The sequence below is a fragment of the Vulpes lagopus genome, chromosome 3 (genome assembly GCF_018345385.1).
Source record: "Vulpes lagopus strain Blue_001 chromosome 3, ASM1834538v1, whole genome shotgun sequence".
NCBI classification, from domain to species: Eukaryota; Metazoa; Chordata; class Mammalia; order Carnivora; family Canidae; genus Vulpes; species Vulpes lagopus.
Window position 1 is genome coordinate 128612785 of NC_054826.1, and position 21326 is coordinate 128634110.

Genomic DNA, 21326 nt, shown 5'->3' on the forward strand with positions numbered 1-21326 from the left:
AGGCCCCGAGGCAGCTCACCCACTCTGGGCACGTCCACCTGTGTCCGGCTGGGGAGGGGATGCCAGGGAGCCCTGCGGCTCTCAGCCTGAGGGGGTGCTGGGGCGGGGCCGGCGTAGCAGGGGGATCACCCTGCCTGCAGGGTCACCCCGCGCCGCAACCCGGCCAGCCCCCTGAGGCCACAGGGCTGCCCCGGTGCAGCTGGCTTGGCCCTGGCTTCCTCCCAGATGCCTTGGGTGTCCCTGCCTGGGGAGCCTTCCAGCCTCCTGGGGGAGCGACCCCAGCGTGCCCGGTTCGGGACCCCCTGCGTGGCCCCCTGCGTGTGAAGTCTGCGGTGACGGGCACTCGGCCTGCCCCCTGGACCCCCTCACTAGGGCCTGCTGCTGCGCCGGGGGCCATGGGGCCGTCTGGTCCAGGCTCCGAGGTGGCCTTCCTGGCTGCAGCGGGGGGAGGTGGGGAGGGAGCCCAGCCCCCTCCGTGGGCCGCTGACCCATGGGCCGTGACGCTCAGACCCGCTCCCGTCGTCACGGAGATGTCAGGCGGCGTGTCTAAGGGAGGCTATTTCTGTCCAGGTCCTCCCGCCACCTGCTGAGTCACCCTCCGCCCTCGGGTGGGTGCACTGCACTCAATCCGACGCTCTGCAGCTGGGGGCCCACCCAGACCCCAGGGACCCCCGGGTCCCATCCCTGCCCCCTTGGGGAGGTGCCCCCCATGTACACTCGCTATGCCCCTCGCTCGGAAGTGCGTGACTGTCCACCTCTGGGTAGGGGGAAGCTGGTGTCAGGGGCGGTGCGGGGAGGGACCCTGGGGCCCTGCAGCGTCGCCAGAGCCTGACCCCCAGTGCCTGTGGGGGTCCTACGTCCACCGCAGGGGACGCCCCAGCCCCTTTTCGGCCCACGGATGTCCACGATACAGGTGGACACTGAGGCCCAGATGCAGGGAGCCGCAGAGCCCGGGGTTGGCCCAGGGGCCAGGCTGGTTCTGCCAGGGGGTGCCCCGAGGCACCCTGGCCTGCCGGCTCCTGCCAAGCTGCCCGGCGTCAGAGCCCAGCCCGCACGCAGCACGCGCTGAGTCAGGGCGCCTGTGTGGGCCACCTGCACACTGTCCGTCCCCAAGGAGGCCGCCGTGCCCGCTCGGGGTGAGCCGTGGGCTCCAGTGGGTGCGGCCCCGCCCACGGCCCTCAGGCCTCAGGGCCTCTGCCTGGCAGAAACCCCCATGGGCGGGCCGCTCCTGCCTCCGCCTCCCCCTCCTTGACCCTCCCTGGTCCTCCGTCGCCCTGCCCCCCCCCCCCCCCCCCCCCCCGACCAGGGAAGCACTTGTCCCTGCTCCGGAGGCCAAGGCTCCGGCCCCGCCACTGGGCCCAGGGTCCATCTGTCCAGACCCAGAGTGGGGGAGCGGCCAGGTCCCAGTGCGGGCCCAGGCTCCAGCCTGCGGCGGGCGCAGCCCCTTCCTGCATGGCCTGGAGGCCTCACAGGGTCCCTCTTCTGAAAGGCTGGGCGAGGGCCAAGAAACCCCCCCGGAGTCACAGCACATCTGCTCTGCTGGACTCCGTAACCGGGGACGGCACAGCGAGAGGTGGGCAGACACCGGGCACCTGGCCAGAGACAGGAGCGTGTCCCCGTCACGGGTGGGTCTGGCGCAGGCACGGTGGCCCCAGTCTGTGCCCCCCGCACCCCCAGCTTGGCCTCCGGCCCCTCACAGGCTCCACCCAGTCTCAGCTCTGCCTGTGTCCCCACACCCCCCCCGCCGCGTCTCTGCACCCCAGAGGGGGACGACAGCCAGCCCACGGAGCCGTCCCCCAACCCAGTGGTCCCAGGCCCCCTGACCCAGGCCGTGGATGGGGCGGCAGGAGGACCCGGGAGCCCACCCTGCAGACCCGAGGCCGGTGGTGGGTGGCGAGGCTGTGCACGGTGCCGCCCAGGAGCTCTGCGGTTGGCCCGAGGCATGTGGGTCTTGGATGGTGCAGGGGAAGCCTGGGCGCGGCGGGGGGGGGGGCATGAAGGGCTCCTCCATGGTGACGCCAGAGGCAGCGCACCCGACTGCGGGATGGCCACGGGGAGCAGGGGGCAGGGGGTCCTCACAGATACCAGGTTGCTACCCTCCAGGCCCCAGACTGTCTGTTGGTGAGGCCCGGGGGCGCCACGGTGCCTGAGACCCCAGGCCCGGGCCTGCCTGTGGAGGGGGATCCCCGGAGGGGCCTGTCGCGAGGAACCAGGGTCAGGGCGGCGAGGAGGGCGGGTCAGGCTCTGCGGCTGAGTGGCCCTCAGTCCGGGCACAGGTCACAGGCCCGCTGTGCGACAGCAACACACTGGTTCTGGGCTGCAGGCCCCAGGGGCTTCCTGGAGGAAGGTCCGGGTCCTCTCTCCACAGGGCTGCACTTCAGGGGAGACTGAGGACCTGACCACACACGCCTGCCCTCCCCTCTGCCCTGGCTGAGCCTCCCAGGTGCCTGGTGCATGGACGGCCTGGGGTCAGCCAGGTCTCCTGGGACAGGGGACAGGGGAGGCCAAGGCAGGAGGCCCAGGCGGGGGGGCCTTGGCGACCATGGTCTCCACCCTCGGCCCGCAGCTCCCGCCTGGGCTTTCCCCGAAGCAGCACAGCTGCCGCTCCCCAGCGGCTGGCGGGGGGGGGGGGGGGGGCGCTGAGAGCTGAAGCGGAGCCCGCCCCCCGAGCTGCAGGGTCCCCAGGGTCAGGGGACCTGCTACGGCCCAGGGAGCCCCTGAAAGGTGGGGCTCCACGGGGGCCTGTGCCGGCTGACCCTGCATCTGCGTTGGGAGGATTCAGAGTCGCATCCGGGTCAGGTGGACGTGCGCAGGGGGCTGAGCATCCAGGAGGCCACCCCGCCCCCCGTCGGTGCCTACCGAGGCCCTGGAGGTCCCCCGACTAACCCTCCCACACAGGCAGGGCCCTGGCCTTACCTGCCACCTCCCCCGGGCACAGGGGCACAGCCCTGCCAGTGGTGGGGCTCAGGGTACAGTAGGGGCCCCCCCATCGCAGACACTGGCACCTCCTGCCCCCACCAGCCTCTGGCACGGATAGCAGCCTCCGGCCCCCTGCTCCCCCTGGGGCCACCTGTGGGGCCTGATCTGGCCTGGGGCCGCCAGACGGCCAGGCGTGCGGTGCTGTCTACCCCCTTACCCCCTGGCCCCCCCTTGGCCCTCAGCGCCTATGCACAGGAGCAGTGGGGAGCAGTGGGCGCCCCTGCCCTGAATGCGGCCCCCCATTGACATCTCAATCCTCAAAGGTGTCTGTGGAGAGGCGGCCCCCCTGCTCCCACAATGACACCCTGCACGGAGGGGGCAGGGACAGGGCAGGAGAGCCCTGACACAGGCCCGGGGGGCACAGCACCTGCCTCTGGCTCCTGACAGCAGCGTAAAGGGGAAGCAAGGTGTCCTGGGGAGGGGGCTGCGGCGGAGGAGGGCCCAGGCCCCTCGATCCTGCCCACCCGCCCCCAGCGGCCCCTGGGCCCAACCTCTGGGGGGGCAGGACGGAGGAGCTGGGTCCCTGGGTCCCCGAGCAGCGTGGCCCCTGGAAGGCCAGCTGCAGGAGTACTGGCCTAGGGGCCAGGCAGTGTCCACACTTAGTCAGACCCACCTACCCAGCCCCACCCTGTCTCTGCAAGCCCCTCCAGCAGCGCCCCCACCCCCGCGGGCCAGGCTGCTGGGCCCCGGAACACACACCATGGAGTGCAGTGTCTAGCCCCTGTGACCCCAAGCCTTGACGGGTGGCTTCCGCTTGCCCCCCTGCAGGCGAGAAGGGCAAAACGGGGGTCAGAGGACCCCAGGGCAGGAGCGGGAATGAGGGCCCGCCGGGCTCTGGGTGCGGGCGCATCTATACACGGTGCCCACGGTCTCCAGGCCTCACCCTTTGGCACGGAACTGAACGGCTCGGGGCCCTCCACCTGGCCTCCAGCCGCTTCCCGTGTGCAGTGCCTGGCGTCTAGGCCCTGAGCCTCAGCGTGCACACCTGGAGTTACCAGCCCAGCGAGCGCAGTGTCGTGCAGTCCCAAGGCCTGTGGCTGCCGCCGGTGACGCCGTCTGGGTGCACGTTGCAGTGTGACCGGGACACCACCGTCTACGCGAGCATGGCGACCTCTCCATTGCCTGCAGAGGCCAGCTGGTCTAAGGGCTCAGGCAGGGTCCCCCACAAAGCCCAGCCTTCGATGGTGCTCCTGGCCGGCACAGCCTCACCTTGCAAGCTGACGAGCCACACCAGCAGCGTTTGAGCACCGACTGTGTGCAGCAAGCGACCACATCGGGTGCCGAGTGGAGCGCCAAGGACAGGGCTAGGGCAAGACAGACCCGGGCCTCCCCTGGAGGGGATGGACACACACCAGACGTCCACACCGAGAAGTTCGGGGGGAGGCCTGTGGCATCGGCACGCGGAGGGCGGGTGGGGCGGGGGTGGCCATCGAGGTGGAGTGACCCTTGTGGTATAAACAACTGGGCTGGGTGCAGCGCCAAGGGGACATTTGCGAAGCACCTGCTGGCCGGACGCTGGGGGTCAGGGCCGGGGTGCATGTGGTGCCCGGGCATAGGCGATTCCAGCCCGAGGCGTGCTGGACCCCAGGGGGGCAGGAGGGCGGCCACGGTCCCGAGACAACGTGGCACCGGACGCAGGGAGATAGTCTCGTCCTTGCGGTGAACACGGGCTGTGGAGCCTCCCAGCGTCCCCTCGTCTGTCTGGCTGGCAGGGGAGACAGCACCTCGATGGGCCCCTGTGCCTGGGGAGCCCACACGTCCCAGGGTCGCCACATACTTAGATGTGGCTGAAGTTGGGGCTGGCGGGGAGGGACAGCTGCACAGGTCGGGGTGCATGGGGCCAGGGTGGCCTCCCCGCGGGGCTCCCTCCACCTCACACCTGGAGCCACCAGGCTGCCCCCCTTCCCCGGGGCCACTCCGGGGCTGCTCCTTCTTCTGTGCAGCTCCTTGTTGGGCCCCATCCTGGCCGCCCCCTCCCCGGGCCTCCCCACATCTCCCCTGCAGCGGCTCCCTCCTGAGCGACGGAGCCGTGAGGCCCGGGCCGTGTTCAGAGCCGTGTGCAGTGTCAGCAGGGCTCGGGAGCTGGCTGAGGCCCAGAGACGGGCAGGAGAGGTGGGGCCCTGGCCAGGGCACGGCAGGTGCACAGGTGGGGGCTGTGAGGCCAGGTGCGGGGTGTGAGGCCAGGTGCAGGGTGTGAGGCCAGGTGCAGGGTGTGAGGCCAAGTGGGGGGTTCCCTCAGTCCTCATTCACCCTGGGACCCCAACAGAGCACCCAACGTGGCAGGAGATAAATTCCCCATCCCCACCAGGTCCTCGCAAACCCCCGAGAAGGTGGTGCTGTGGCTGCGGAAGGAGGGGTGAGGAATCAGCAGGGACCATTGTCCCAGACACACAGACAGGGGCTGTCCCTGGATTGAGGGCCATGCCTTTGACAGGTGGAGAAACTGAGGCCCAGCAAAGGGGATAGTAGCCCCAGGTGTGCAAGGCGCAGGGAGCTGGCTGCCCCCAGCAGGTAGGGCCCGCACAGAGGAGGGGAGCCTCCCTGGGAGGGGTGCTGGGACCCCCTTCGGTGTCCACACGGGGCCTGTCCGGAGGCAGAGAGGCTCCCCGCCAGCAGCCTGCCCTGTGGCCACGTCCTGAAGCCTCTACAGCAGCAGGGGACCCCGTGGTGTCCCACAGTCCACGTGCAGGTCCTACAGCCTGTCACGGCCAGTGGGCTGCCCCGTGAGGAAGCTGAGACCCACAGGTGAGGGTGAGGGCTCCTGTCACTGCAAAGGCCAGCCCGGGCCCAGGCCAGGTCTCGGGTTCAAACCACGCAGGGCCCTGACCTGGAGGTCCGTAGACCAGGAGGCCGGCACCGGCAGGGACCTGTACACTGAGACACATCTGGGAGTCGGGGGGGGGGTCCGGCCCCCCCAGGCCCTGCCGGCATACCCACGAGGTGGCAGCAAGACTCGAGGGGCTCGTGACAGCCTCGGACACGGGGAGGGGGCCAGATGGGAGTCCCAGGCTGCTGAAGCCGTGGCCCCTCTCAGGCCGGGAGGGGGCCGGGAGGGCTGTGGGAAGCCAGAGGCCCTATGCCCTGAGGCCCCGACACCACCCTGGGGACCCTTGGGCTGCGTCCTGGGTGACAGCGGCAACAGCTGGACACGCCCAGTGTGGCGGGAACGGGCGGGCGCAGCTGGGGCAGCCTCGGAGCGCAGGGGGTAGGGGTGGGGGGCGCCGGGAGCCCAGGGCCATGGAGCCTGTGTGGGGAGGCCTGGGGCGGGGCGCCAGGGCCGGGGGGGGGGGGGGGGGGGGGGTGGCGGGGGCATGCCTAAGGGCCCTCGGGGACAGCAGCCAGAGGGCGCTGCCGGTGGATCCAGGCAAGAGGGCAGGGCCGGCACCCCCCCAACACACCCTCCAGGTCCACTTATTAAAAAAAAAAAAAAACACAGAACAACTCAGAGCCATGGAACAGTCGCCGTGTCCACAGTGACAAAGTGAGAGGTGCAGCCGAGGGCTGGGCAGAGCCACAGGGCGCCCCAGTGGGGGGACACTCGGGAAGTCGACAGGACATGAGCCCAGGGGGAACAGCAAGCATGAGGCACTGGCCACGGCGTGTGCACGCGGTGTGCCCGGGAGTGTTCGCAACATGAGGTATATCTGTTGGTTTCATGGATTCCCATAAAAATAACCCTTTAAACAATTTAGGTAAAATGCATATAACATGAAATTCATCATTTTAAAGTGAATAACTCAGTGGCATTTTGCACATTCACAGTGCAGGGCAACCACCCCCTCTATCTCGTTCCAGAACCTTCTCGTCCCCCCCAGAGAGACCCCGACCCTGCCCTGGCCCCGGTGACCCCAGGTCTGCCCTCTGAGCCTGGGTCTGCCTCGGCTGGGCGTTTCATAGAAACAGAATCACACGGTGTCGTGTAGCTCCTGTCTCCCAGCGGCACATGCCCTGGGCAGGTCCACGCGGTGGGGCATGTCTGGGCGTCACTCCCGTCATGTGGCAGGACCTCAGCGTGTCCGTGCAAGGGTCTGTAGGCTGTCACGGATAGTGCTGCTGTTTGTGCGCCAAAACCACTGTTTCAGTTTGTAGAAGAAAAGTGTGAATGAACAGGGTTCTAGAGCATTCTGACCCCGCCTGTGAGACATCACAGCAGAGCCTACAGACACGGTGGTGAGCCCGGGGTGCCCGGGTGGGGGGAGGGGGGACACGACACCCACGTGCCAGCGAGACGGGAGGCTGCAACGCCTCCACGGTCCACGCACCCCCAGCTACGCACACTTCAGGAGGAAGAGAGCCGCAGCCGCACGGCCATCAAACATCCGTGGGATGCGCCCCGACGTGGCGGCCAAGACGGGGAAGCCGCTGAGGTCATCCGTCCATGACGGAGCGATGAACAAAACGTGGTCCATCCACATGATGCAGGGTCATCGAGACCCTCCAGCGTGGGCTCCTGCAGGTGGAGCGTGAGAGAGGATGTCGCGTTCAGGGAGATGAGACGTCACAGGAAGACAACTGCGGCAGGTCTCCTTCTCCAGGCCCCCAGAGCTCTCAGGTCCCTGGAGACAGGAGGGCCTCGAAGGGGCCGGGGGATGGGGCGGGGTGCAGAGCTCCAGGTCGGGATGGTGGGGGAGCCCTGTAGACCACGGCAGTCCCACTCCCACCCCAGTGGGATGGCGCTGATGCCCCTGAGCTGCACACCCACACACGGGAAGGGGCAGACGTCCCCCTACGTGCCTTTCAGCACAATTAAAATACGTCGGGACACCCGGGGAGGCTTCATGGGCTCAGGGCGTGATCCCAGGGTTCCGGGATCCAGTCCCACATTAGGCTCCTTGCGTGGAGCCTGCCTCTCTCTCTCTCCCTCATGAATAAATAAATAAAATCTTTAAAAGCCTATGTAAAAATATTTAGTGAACCTGTGGCTGGGGACCCCAGGGTGGAAGCATGTCCCAAGCAGCCGGGGGACAGGCTGGCCCTGGGAAAACAGCGGCGAAGCCCAGACGCGAGACAGAAGGACACGTGGTCGGCTGGCTGACTCCTTGGAGCCGGCAGGTGTGAGCAGGGCCTGAGCCGGGGCTGCCTCCCACCGCAGCATCTGCGCCCCAGGGGATCCAGGCGGCCCCAGAGGACACGGCGACAGGCCCTGTGTGCAGTGGCTGCAGAGGCCCCAGGGGTCAGTAGGCTGTCCCGTGACCCTGCCCCGGCCTCCTGCACCTCCAGTCCCCGGACCACCCGGCCTGGCTGCAGGGACCCCGGGGACGCCTGCTGGGCGCTGAGTGGGCACGGAGGGAGACCTCACAGCACCGAGGGTGCCCAGGGACGGGGCTCCGGAGGCTAACAGGCCCCTCCCCGCGGCACCCCCAACCCAGGCCAGTAGGTCCTGTCGTGCACGTGGGCAGGGGCTGGGCGTCTCCCCCTGCCCCGCACCCCGCATCCAGGCCCAGCTTCACCCTGACCCCTGCCCGGCCGGGGGAGCCCAGCGGCGTACAGGAAGCCCCGGAGGGAGGCTCAGCTCGGCTCTCCTGGCCGTTGGCCCCAGCTGGAGCCCATGGCCCCTGTGTCAGGTGGTAACGCCCCTCCAGCACTCTCACCTCCCGCCACCGGCCACTTCCGGTCACTGAGCCTTCTCGACAACCCAGTGTGGGGGGCACCTGTTGCTCATGGACAGGGTAGACCTTCCCGGGGACGTGGGGGCACAGTGGGGTGTCGAGCAGGGACCTCGTGCCCGTTCCCCCTGCTCCATCAGTTTCCTCTAACCTGAGGAGCAGCCTGTGGAGCCCTGGCCAGGAAGACCCGGGGCCCCAGGCCGGCCAGCGGGCACAGCACAGGTATGGGTGTGGGGGAGACGGGCCGACAGGGCCACGACCTGCACCCCGTGCTGGGACTGAGCGGGGCCCACGATGCCCAGGGACCACGCACAGTGGTCAGGGCCACGGGGGGCACAGGGTGCGCCGGGGGAGCCAGGGCCCCAGGAGGGAGGGGCACAAGCATCGCCCCGCTGCCCACCCGGCTGGGGGGGGGGCAGCCTGGTTTCCCTGGAGGGCTGCCTCTCCCGGCTGCCCCGCCCTGCCAGGCAAACAGAGCCGGTGCCTCCCCCTCCCCGGAGGCAGCCTCACCCTGCCCCTGCAGGCCGGATTTCCTGAGCAAGGTCACTCTGGGAGCCATTGGAGCCCGGCAGCCAATAAAAGGCATCGATGCGGACAGAGAGCCCATAAAGCAGGTCACTCCGCCACAGCGTGTTTGCTCTGTGCCACCCCACCCCCACCCAGGCCCGGAGACACGGCCTGCAAGCCTCGTGGTGCCCGCAGCCGTCCCCCGCCTGTGCTGCCCAAGGGAGGCCAGTGGCTCATCCAGGCTGTGCCCCCAGGCACCCCCCCAGGCTGTGGGAGCCCACCCACAGCTCCTGTTCCCCCCCCCGACAGGCGTTCGGGGGTGTCTGGGTCCTCCTGCCTCCTGCTCAGGGCCCCACCCACACCCAAGGTGTCAGGGACTGTCCACACTGGCCAAGCCCAGTTCCCAGCGAGTGGCCAGACCCGGGGTCCGCAGGGACCCCCCATCAGGCCCCAGAAACACACACAAGACGCTCACCCCCGTGCTCGCCCACAGCCCACGGCAGCTGGCGCTCAGGGCGCTGCTGGCGCCTGTAGCACACGCGTGGGTGACGCGCTCGCACACACACGCGCCCGGCACTCTTGGCCGGCACGGCCCTGGGGAGGAGCTCACGGTGTCAAATCAATTGGGAGAAATTGATTGGGGCCGAGATTTCCGAGCCATCTGCTCGCTCCCCAAAGTCACTCTGAGTGGATGCAGTTCGCATCCCAATCTCGGGGGAGGTGTACCCGGTAGCAGGTGAAGGAGCCTCAGTTTCCCCCTCCCCGGGCACCCTCCCTCACTGGGAGGGGGGCAGGAGGGCTTGATCACCAGCTCCAGCCGCCCTGCCCCAGGAACTGAGCCAGGGGCAGTAGGGATAGCCCGTCCCCACGCCAGAGCCAGGGGCCCCAGCGGGCCTCCCCCCCCCCCCCCCCATGACCCTGGAAGGACCAGACGCCCCCCTGCAGCCTTCGAGGCCACATGTGACACCAACTCCCAGAAAGCCCACCGGGTGGCCCACACCGGCCCCCCAGGCAATGCCTGGCTGCCCCTCAGACCCCCGCTGTCGCCTACGTGCCCTGGTTCCCAGGGTGGGCGGCTTGGCCATCCCAGCCCAGCCTCACCTGACTCACCAGCTCTGATCTGCAGCAGCTTCAATCGGCTCCAGGGACAATATTTGCTTTGGGAAAGAGTCAAACATTTATTCTCTAATTTATTCAGGAGATCGGGTTGTCAAACACAAGCGCCCTTGTTACACCATCGTGTTTCCAGGCCTTGGCCTCTGTCCAGGGCCGTGCGATGCCTGGGCCATGCTGACCGTGGAGGCCCCTGGCGCCCCCTGCCCCCTCTGGCCTCCTGCGGGCCGGAGGTCCTGCTCTGGGCAGATGCGGGGGCGTGAGCTGGGGTGACAGCAGGCACGCCGTCCAAACCGGCAGTGGGGTGGGTGCACGTGGGCCGAGCGAGCCCCCACATCCGGGTCCTCCTCCTTCCAGACCTGGAGAGAGCCCAAGGCACAGGGGACCCCAGCAGGTGGGGCGGTGGGAGGCGCTGGCGCTCCCGGGGCGGGAGGCCGGGCCTGGCATTCGCTGGCGTTGGGTGCCCTGGACGGCGCTGCCTTCCCAGGACTGTTACTGTGTTGGGAGCCGTTCCCTCTGTTCTGTCTCCCGCCCTCGCCAGGCCAGAGCCCCCAGCAGAAGCAGAAGAGGGGGCTGTAGGGGCCCGGCCCTCCCCAGGGTGGCCTCTCCGAGGCCCTAGGACCCCCTGCCAGGGCCCCCTGGACACCTGTGTCCCCCGGACCCCAAGGCCTGGGGAGCTGACTCTCCACCCCTGATTCAGCCACTTTGCCGGTGGCCCCCCCCAACCCACGCTCACCAGGGAGCCCTCGGCGTCCAGCCCACCCCTCGTTGCCCCCTCAGCCCTGACTGTGGCAGCGGTGGGGGTGAGCAGCGGGCGGCCAGGGGTCTCCATGGTAACGGAGCTCTGCAGCCCCAGACGTCCGCCCTGGGATCCCTGCCCGCCCACAGCCTTGCCCTTTCACACCGGCCAGCTCCCGCCATCGGCTCCAGGTCCCAGGAGCACTGGGGGCAAGGCCGGAGCCCCCTGCAGTCAGCTGTCATCACGGACTCACACTGGACTGGGCCACGCAGGGAGGATGTGAGGAGGCACTGGGACCGGAGGGCAGAGTCAGGGCAGGCGGCACTAGCTCACACCAGTGGTCACTCCCCGGCCTGGCCAGCTGGCACAGGCTGGGGGCAGGGCAGCAGGCTGCCAATGCCCTGAGCCCCGCCCGGGACACCCATCCTCTCCCTCCCACTCCCTCCATCCCTGAAGCCGGCCTCCGCAGCGAGAACAGGCAGGTGGCAGAGACAGCCTGTCACTGCAGGGCCACCCACAGCCTCGGCCCAGACAACTGGTCCTCACACCCCACGGAGTAGCCAGGCCGCGGCAGGGGGGCACCTCGGTGGTCGATCCGGACCGAGCCGGGCAGGGGCCACCCGGGGCCAGGCGCCCGCGGCCCTCACAGCCGGCTAGTCTGCATGAGCCCGTTGGCCTCAGAGCCGTGTGTGGGCAGCATGGCCTCCTGCAGCCGGCTGCTCTTGTCGGGCTGCGGCTCTGTGGCCTCTGCATCCTCGGCACCATAGCCCTTGCGGAGGCACAGAACCTTCCGGAAGCTCTGGCGGAAGTTGTCGGAGAGGAAGCCATAGAGCACAGGGTTGGCGCAGCTGTTGGCGTAGGACAGGATGACCACGAAGAAGTAGGCGCCGGCAGAGGCGGGCTCCTCGGGCAGGACGAAGGCCAGGTTGACAATGTTGACGATGAAGAAGGGCAGCCAGCAGCCCACAAACACCACCACCACCACCACCACCATGCGGGTCACCTTGCGCTCCGAGCGCCGCCGCGTGGCACCCACACGCACGCCAGACGCCTTCACCTTGACCACGATGAGCAGGTAACAGAGGCAGATGACCAGCAGTGGCCCGAAGAAGCCCAGCACGGACGTGTAGATGATGAACACGGCGCCCCACAGGCCCACGGGCTCAGGCCAGCTGAGGTTGCAGGTGTTCCAGCCCTCCTGGATGTCCGCAAAGACCACCAGTGGCAGGGACATGAGCAGCGAGAAGGCCCAGACGGCGGCGCTGGCCAGCTTGGCCACCCTGGGGCGGCGCCAGCGGGTGGAGCGGATGGGGTGGACCACGGCCAGGTAGCGGTCCACGCTCATGACCGTCAGGCAGAAGATGCTGGTGAACTGGTTGATGCCGTCCAGCGTCATGACCAGGCGGCACAGGACGGGGCCGAAGGGCCAGTAGGAGACAGCGTTCTGTGTGGCCAGGAAGGGCAGCCCCAGCATGAGCAGCACGTCGGCCACGGCCAAGTTGAGGATGTAGATGTTGGTGACCGTCTTCATCTTGGCGTGCCGCAGCACCACATAGATGACCAGCGCGTTGCCGCCCAGCCCCGCCGCACACACCAGCAGGTACAGCACGGGCACCACCACCGCTCGGGCCCCTGGCGAGGGCGCCAGCCCCTCCTGTGTCCCGTTGTCGCCACCGCCGGGGGCCGCCGAGGAGGCGTTCCAGCCGGCCAGCGTGGGCGCCGGGAACAGGGGCTCCATCACGGCCGCTGCGGGCCTGGCAGGGCAGGCGCAGGCGCGGCGCGTCCTCTCTGCAGAGAAAAGGGAGGACGGGAGCGGTTAACGGGCCAGGGTGCTTCCTCCCCGCGGCCCCGCCCGCCCCAAGAAGGCACGGGATCGCCCCACAGCGGGTAAACACGATTACTCATGTCCAGCTCGGCCGGGAGTCACATTAAGCAAATTGTTTGGAAAACAAGTGCAGAGAGGAAGGAGCGGAGGGACAGCGCCGTATCCTCCGTGGGTCCCCCGACAGCGTCCCTACGGCCCCGGCTGCTCCAGCACAGCCCCCGCCCGGCCTCCACCTGCCTCGGCCACCAGGGCCTCCTCTGGGGGCTCGGGGTGTCATCACCAGGACGGGTGGGGAAGGAGGGGGTGGTGATAGGAAGTCAGGACGGCGGCCCACCCGCCAAGCCCCCCCCACCCCCCGGACGCGCAGGTACACCTGCCAAGCCCCACTGTCCCGGGGGCCTCCTGGAGCCCAGGTAGCGCGCCAGGCCTTCGGCACGGCTGAGGAGCCACACTCAGGCTGCCCGGGCCCTGCCAGCGTCCACCAGGCTCTCAGGAGCGCCGTCCCCCGAGAGCCCCGCAGAGCCCGCAGATGCCCGGGGGACTTGCTTCCTGGCCCCCAGAGCAGCTGCTACAGGCGACATCTCTGGCCCAGGACACAACGTGGGAAACAGCTCGGGTCCCACCACCACACCCGCAAGGGCCTGCTCCCGGCGAGCGCTGGGGGGCCACCCGTCACCTCTGTAAGCCAGCATCGGACACACAGGACACACGGAATGACGCCCGGGCCGCCGGCCGGGAGGAAACGCGCGTGGGGACGGGGGGCTGGCTACCGGGGAGGGGCGTGTGCGGGTTTTCGTGGAGAAAGAGCAGAGAACGTTAACCTCCTCAGGTCAAGGTCATGGGCACACGTGTCCCCTTATGCAGCATCAGTACTTCTCCACGTGTCTGAGAAGGTTCACTCAAGTGATGATGCTCAGGAGAATACAAGCATCTCGGAAGCTGAGAGGGAGAGGACGGGGCTGGAGCCTCGGTGGGCATGCGGCACAGGGGACCCCTGAACCCCTCCTGGCTGGCCCCCCGGGCACGTCGGAGCGGAGCACACCCCCAGTGGCTACCGGTCAGGACCCAGGAGATGAGCGGGGGGCGGGGGGGGGGGGAGGGGACCTAGAATAAGGGATGGTGAGAAGGTCAGAGCCCTCGGCTCCCCTGGGCAGACGCTCTCCGACTGCTCAGGCCACTCGGTGATGGGACACTAGAAGATGCGACCCAGGGCACCAGCGATGGGAGGTGGGTCAGTGGCTACAGCTCATTCCTACTTGTAATAGGAATCGACAAGTATGTTTAAGATCTATTTAAATAGGGATCCCTGGGTGGCGCAGCGGTTTGGCGCCTGCCTTTGGCCCAGGGCACGATCCTGGAGACCCGGGATCGAATCCCACGTCGGGCTCCCGCTGCATGGAGCCTGCTTCTTCCTCTGCCTGTGTCTCTGCCTCTCTCTCTCTCTCTCTGTGACTATCATAAATAAATAAAAAAATTAAAAAAAAGATCTATTTAAATAAATATGTTTAAAAATAAGCAAATATGTTTAGGATCCTCAATAAGGCACGGATAAAAATATTGTGATATAAATTTGGCTGCCTAAGGAGTAAAATGAACAAGTGTGTATTTTTGAAAGTTACAACTCTTGGGTGTGAAAAATCCTTTGGACTTAAAAAAAAAATCCAAAAAAATCAGAATCGACTTGGGTCTGGATACAGCTTAAGAGAGAATCGGGGAATGGGAGCGGGGCTGAGGCGCCCCCGGAGCGTGGCCCACTGAGGACAGGGCACAGGCATGGGGGGCGCTGGGCTGGCAGCTGCCGAGCAGCTCCGGGGGCGAGTCCACGTGACCGCGTCAGGGTCCCCATTGAGAACATCTAGGGCGAGGAGAAAACCCTCCAGGATGGCAGCAGGGGACAAGACGAAACCCAGGCTGACCCTGGACAAGGACGGCAGGAGCCCATGTGTCTGGACGCCAGGCAGTGGGGACAAAGGCCGGCAGGCTGGGGCCGCAGGTGGGGGGATGAGGGAGACACCCCACAGTGCAGGACATTTGCTGCCCCCATGCCCAGCGCCCCCGTGTTACCTGGTGACCCGAGGCCAGGTAAGTGCTGGGGATCCAGCAGGGCACGGCATGACCTCTGGGGACCACGGCATTTGCAGACAAACCAAGGGTTGGAATCCTCGTGGGCTGGGGTCCACCGGCCGGGGGGGGCCTTCTGGGGCCGCAGGCTCGCTCCACAGGCGGGGATCCGCGTGCTCGGCTCTGTGCCCAGGCCCCTGCTCACGCGTGCAGAGAAAGCACGCACGAAGGGGCTCTCAGCTCCCTCTGCTGGGACCCCAGGGTGCTGGGTGGGGAAGAGGCAGCAGCAGCAGCAGCCCCCCGAGGCGGGAGTGCACCAGGGAGGACGGACCGTCAGCTCAGACACATCCCCTGGGTCCCTGGCATGGGCAGCTGAAAGGGAGTTTGACCCTAAGAAGGCTGCTCCGGGCTCCTGAGTCCAGCTCCCAGGCACCCTGCAACCTCCCAAACACCCCAATTCCTCCGACTGCACAGCAGTAAAGAAAATTAGGCCGCTCTGGTTCCGCCTGCCTCCGGGAACATAATTCTACAGGAGCCATTATTCAGAAGCGGCAATCTTCTTAGTCACAGAAATTACACTCGTGGAAAATTGTCCCTGGGGCCCTTTCTCCCGCGGTGGGGGGTTTAGCGGGTGGTGGTGGGGCTGTGGAACGGGTCGCTGGCCACCCAGAGCTCCCCACCGGGCAGGGCCGCCCGCCCACTGACACCACGCAGGGAGCAACCCCCGCCCGCCCCAGCCCCTGGCCCTCGTCTGAGCCCCCGCAAATGCTAAGTCGATGATAACGCGAAATAAGCTCAGGTACACGCCTCCGAGGCACTGGGGCCTGCCAGACGCTGGCTCCAAACAGCCAGATCTCCTCCCTGGTGTCAGAAAGGGTGCCTGCCCTGGGCCCCAAGGGGGAGGGGGCCAGAGGCTTCCCAGGGGCTTGGGGTCGGGGAGGGCCTCAGCGCCCAGTGCTGCCCAGCCTCTCCCAGATTGTCCCCTCTGGAGGGCCTGCGTCCTCCATGGGGCAGCGGTGGCTCCGAGTGGCTCGGTGCTCCCCAGGTCCACACCTCACCTGGGACTCCCTTCCACCTGTATGGGGCAGGGGCAAATGCCTGCGGTCAGGCCCCAGGGCTCCAACGCCCTCAGATCCAGGCCTGCCTCCCCCTCCCCCAGGAGAGTGCCTGGCTCCCCAGCCAATGGCAACCTCTCACCCCTCCCCCAAACATGCCCCAGGGCCCTACTGCTACGGTCAGGGAGGTGTCCCTCCTCCACCAGGGGAGGGGGTACGGGTGGCCCACAGGAGGCTGGGACAGGAGCCCCCTCCTCAGGGTCCTGGCAGGGGCTCCACGCCCTGCAAGACGTTTCCAAGGCCATGTCTCGCCACCAGCAGAACTTTCTGGGAAATCTGGGTCATTTTACTAGGAACCCACCCGCGGGAGGTCACTGTCATTGATGTTATCAACCACCTTCCCCTTGAGGCTCCCCAGTCCTCCCTCCAAGGGGCGACCGCCCCCAGGAACCTGTTCTCTTCAGAAGAGGGTCAGCAGCAGCCAGAACTGCCTCAAACTTTGGCGTGCTGGGGTTCCCGGTGCCCTCGGTCAGGACCCCAGGTCAGCCTGCAGGCCTGGGACACGGTGCCAGGGCAGGTGGGCAGCTGAGGGAGCCACCGGCGCAGCAGGTGAACTCTGCGGCCGGCCTCCCTTCTGGGGAGCGACCTCGGGGTCTCCCTGCGCGGCTGGCTGGCCTGCAGACGGGGGGCTCCGTTCCCAGGACCCCAGGGACTTCCACCCGGCCACAGCAGTCGCCCCCAGCCTGGGCAGCCCCTGCCTCGCCTGCTCCCGCCCGCCCACGCTCCCCCTGGCCACGGTCTCCGCAAACCCACCCTGGGCGCCCGCACCCTGCGCCAGCCTCAGGGGGGCCTGGGCGCCCAGCGCGGGGAGGTCGGGCGGGGAGCGCGGGGCGCAGCTTCGGCGGACCCTGGTGCCCCGGGCCCTGCAGGGGTGGGGGAAGCTGGGGCGCGGAAGGATGGGCGCCCAGGGCGGCGGCAAGGAGCCCTCCGGGAGCCGCGGACCCTTGGCGCAGGGTGGGGAAGCCCCCCCGGACCCCGCCCGCGCCCGCGGAGACCCGGGATCGCGTCCTCCAGCGCAGGGCAGGGGCGGGCGGGCGCGGCACTCACCGGGACGCCGGCGGGGAGCGGAGCCCGCGCTGTGCTGCTCCGGGCTCCGGGCTCCGCGCTCGGGGCTCGGGGCGCCGGGGAGGCGGGGCGAGCGCGGGGGCGGGGCGGGGCGGGCGCTCGGGCTGTTCCGGGCCTTCCGGGCCCCCATCCTGGCCAGGCTGTGAGCTCGGTCGGGGCCCAGCAGGGGCAGAGCGGGGAGCGCCTTCCTGGAAGCCTCCCTGGGGCGGGAGCGCGGGGCTGCGGTGCAGGTGCGCTGGCCCAGGGCTCTGGGCATCCCCGGTGCGGCCTGCACCTGCACGCGGACCCCTTAGCAGGGATCAGAACAGGTGCCAGGAGGTCCCGCTCCACTCGCAGGGTCCTGGCCTGGGGGGCTGCGGGCCTGAGATCTGCAGGCCCCGCACGGTCGGGGTACCTGCTGCTGCTGCTGGTCTGCTTGGCCTCACCGAGCTACTGACTAACTGGAAGTGTGGGCACCTGCGCCCTGCGAGGGGGGTCCCAACACTCCCCACGCCGGGAAGCGGCCCCAGTGCCCCGAACCTGACCCCATCTCGGGGAGGTGGATCCCGCAAGACGCCAGGGCCCCTGCAGCCCGGCTCCCCACCTAGGACCCCTGCCGGCCTCCCACGGCAGCTCTGCCCAGGGGAGGCTGCTCTGTCTTGTGTGCTGCAGGGAACCACAGCCGCAGGAGGCCGGGGGTCCTGGCCACCCAGACCTGCTCAACGCCTGCCCGAAGTGGAGGCCCCGGGGTTTGCCTGGGCCGGTTCGGGGGCCCCGTGGGGGGGACGTGGTGGCGAGCTAGGGCCGGGTTGCATGCCCTCCTGGGCTTGCCAGCCGAGGAGGCGGACCATGGAACACAGGCATGTGGCCCGTTGCAAATGCACAGCTTCACGAAAACCCTCTGAGTTGCTTAGGTCCCACCCCCCCAAGCCATTCCCACCCCCCCACCCCGCCACCCCCGGGCTGCCCAGCCTGCGGAGGACGCCGATGGCACTGCCAGCCAAACGCCAGGGCCTGGCCCGTGAGCTCCGACAGGGGCAGAGAGGTGGTCGTGAGAGTGCTCTTAAATCACAGTACCGTGTGGAAAGAAGCAGGGTGTGAGGAGGAGACAGTAGTGGGGACAGGAAGGCTGGGGACAGCCTCTGTGAGGAGTGGCCCGACTCGGGGGAGGAACAGCCTCAGATGCAGGGAACGGCAGATGCAGAGGCCCCGTGGCAGGAGCCAATGTGGCACACTCGTGTGGCCGGACAGGTGAGCAATGGGGCCGTGGTGGGGAAGAGGCCAAAGTGTCAGGGCCAGGCCACAGCAAGGGGTGTGATCCGATGCCGAGAGGGACAGGAAGGGCCTTGGGTATCTGAGCGTGGTGGGTTTGTGCCCAGAGGACATGCGCAGGGGTGCTGCAGCCTGGATGGCCAGCTCCGTCCTCCACGTGCACAGAGCTCAGGGCATGTCTGGGTCACGGCCCACGGAGGGCAGTGGCAGTGCCCCAGGTAAGGTTGGGGTCTCCTTGTGGTCACCTGTGAGCCATGTCCTGTGAGTTCCGGCTCCTCGAGCTCACGCCATCTTGCCACAGCAGGTCCTATTCCCTGCACCTTCCCTGGGCTCTGCTCTGCATGCCCCCCTGCTCCTGCTCTGTGCACCCCCCACTCCTGCCCAGACCCAGGCCAGGCCCAGGCGCCCGGTGGGTGCAGGCGTTGGAGGCCGGGTCCCAGGGCCCCTCCCAGAAACTGCCTTCCCACCTTCTCTGGAGATACCTGGGCTCACCTGCCCAGCCTGCCACCGCCACTTCTCCAGGCAGGTCCCCTGAGAACCCCTCCCGCCCGCCCCCACCTGCCTGCCTCCCTTCACCCCTTCCCACTCTCCTCACGGTTCTCATCTCAGCCGAGGGCTGTTGCCAGCTCCTGCCACAGCCAGACCCTAAGCTCAAGGGGCCCCCAAAAGTTCTGGGGCTCCCCAGGCAGCTTCCTGGATCTCAGGGGGTGCAGAGTCCCGTGCGGGAGTCCAGGCCTGGTGCATGACGGGGACCTGCCCTGTGGGTGAATGGGTGGGTGCTTGGTCCATTTTGGCCAGAATGGGGCTGGGACGCCTTGGACAGCTGGCACCCAGGTGGGCTCACCTGCGAGCTGCTGGGGGAGGAATGAAGGTGTCCAGACTGGGGACCGTCCACCCTCCCACTCCTGTTGCCCCGTCTCCTGGCACAAGGCCCCGGGAGGAGCAGGTGAGGGGACATCTGGGTACACTGTGCAGAGGTCATGCCAGCACTGGGAGAAGGCCGAGGATTAGTGGCAGCTCAGAGCCATGGCAACAGGACAGCGGCCCCAAGGTCTCCCCAGGGACCGTCCCCAACCCCTCCAGGGGGACCCCCGTCCTAGCTGGAGCTCCACTGTGGCCCATGACCCCCGCATCCCTGTCCAGAGGCCAAGGCCTGTAGCCACGGGACACTAAGTCCACGTCCCCTCCCCTGGCGGCCACGCTGGCCCCTGCCTGTGCCATGGGTGCAGAGGCTCCGTGTGATTATTCACCAGCCCCGGAGACTGGCTGGTTCACCTGGAGACACCCTGGAGGCCTCTGTGTGTGTCCCCAGGAGAGTCCCCGGGCTGGGGCGGGCCCTGGGGAGGCGGGCGGCGGGCGTCTCTGTCCTCTGGCCACACGGGCCCTCCCTCGGCTACTTGGAGGCCTCTGTCCCCCGTCTCCCTGCTCAGCCCCAGCTAATTAACCCTTCTGCTCAGATGCCCCTTCCTCCAGGCAGCTCCCCTGGCTGCTCCACACGGGCTCTTGGTCGCTCTGCCGCCCGCTGCTCCCAGACCTCTTCCCCCTCGGGGTGTCTGTCCTCAATACAGACATTGTGGGTGCGGGAGGGAGCGAGTCTGCCTGCCACTGCCCCGGAGAAGCCTCTCATCAGGATGACTCAGCAGCCCCACTCTTGCCAAAGACTCCCCATAAGGAGGGGCTGCCTCCCCCGCTCCGGCGCCGCAGTGGCCGAGTAGCCGCGGGTCCCTGGGATGTGGGCTCAGCATGGGCAGGGGGAGCAACTAAGGCCGCCCCGCAGTGATGTGGCCATTCCCGGGCTGCCCTGCCCGCCTGCCCGACTGCAGGTCCCGGGTGGGGGCGCTGGCATGGGGGGCAGCGGGCAGGGTCAGCTCTGGCTGCGCGCGGGGCGTGAAGGCGGGTGGCAAGAGGGAAGACAAGTCTGTGAGCTGTCCACATGAGCCAGGGTGGGAAGTGGGGAGAGTCACCCCCCGGCTCACCCAAGGCACCGCTGACCTGCCCTGAGCCCGGAGCTGCTCCGGGGGCTGGACTCTGGAGGGAGCAGAGACGGTGGCGCCTTCCTGGAGCGCATCAGCCCTGCCCGATGCCAGCACCATAGCCTTCCTCGCTGCCGGCCAGGGCGGTGCAGGGACGTGGGGGTGACCTGAGGCTTGGAGCCCCGGTGACAAGGACAAGGATAAACCACACACCCCGACTGGGGAAGAGGCCAAGAGGCTGCATGGGTCCAGAACATCCCATGTGGCCAAGCACAACTGTGGGTCTCTGCATAGAGCAGTGGAGTCGGGTGGACCTTGGAGCCCCAAGTGGGTTGGTGGGTCTGGATGGGCGTCCACCAGGGGTCAGGGACAGGAAACACCGAAGGAGATGGGCAGGGGGAGCAGCTGGCCGGTGGGACCCTGCTTCCGCGGGCCTGGGGGTGACCTGCTGGGGATGAGAGTGGACACCGGATGCTCACTCACACAGCTCTGACCCGCAGCGTGCCCAAGGCAGCCCAAGCACGCCCCTGCGCAGGCTGGTGCGGTCGGCCACTGCGGCTACCTGGCGCCGTCCCTCTTCTGCCAACCCTGTGCTCCCCAGCCCCGTGACCTGGGGTCAGCACCCCAGCCTTCACCACAACTCACCTGCACAGGGTGAGCCCAGGGTGTTGGGAGTAGAAGGTTGTAGCAGAGACAGGTGGCTTGTCGCACGCCGCATGCGGCCCCCTAATCCCCCAGGACCCTGTGCTTGGGCGGATCCACATCTGCTTCATCATTTATCTTCAAACCGGCGTTTTCTGAGTGACCTCAGGGAGCAGTGCCCGGGGGCTGGGGGGATGCAGGCGGCAGGTGTGTCCACCTGGCCCCATGTGTGTGTCGCCTCCATGATGCCCCTGAGCGTACAGGGTGGACCCGGCCAGCAGGAGCTCGAGAGACCCAGAGCTGGCATAGGGCCTCCCCCCCGCCGTCACCAGGGGCCCCCGACGGGAGGCTTTGCACAAGCAAGGATGTGCCCTCTCGTGACCGGAGACCAAAAGAGTGAAATCCAGGGGTCAGCTTGTGCGGCTGGGGCGATCCTGGGCGTCCCCGTGT

General features: G+C 67.9%; 1 protein-coding gene across 4 annotated transcripts; it reads right to left on the bottom strand.

Moving 5' to 3' along the window:
* Nucleotides 1-10261: 10261 nt before the first annotated feature.
* On the bottom strand, nt 10262-17037 carry SSTR5 (somatostatin receptor 5). 4 transcript variants are annotated; one of them, XM_041747255.1, is made up of 3 exons: nt 16993-17031; nt 14834-15202; nt 10262-12732 (listed from the first exon to the last, which is right to left on the bottom strand). In XM_041747255.1, exon 3 carries the CDS (start codon nt 12680-12682, stop codon nt 11588-11590), a length of 1095 nt encoding a protein of 364 aa, XP_041603189.1. In that variant the 5' UTR covers nt 12683-12732; nt 14834-15202; nt 16993-17031; the 3' UTR covers nt 10262-11587. The 4 variants fall into 4 exon arrangements, with proteins under 4 accessions (XP_041603189.1, XP_041603192.1, XP_041603190.1 ...); XM_041747258.1 differs by lacking the exon at nt 16993-17031 and having other exon boundaries at nt 10262-11792; nt 11948-12732; nt 14834-15349; XM_041747256.1 differs by lacking the exon at nt 14834-15202 and having other exon boundaries at nt 16993-17037.
* Nucleotides 17038-21326: the final 4289 nt, after the last annotated feature.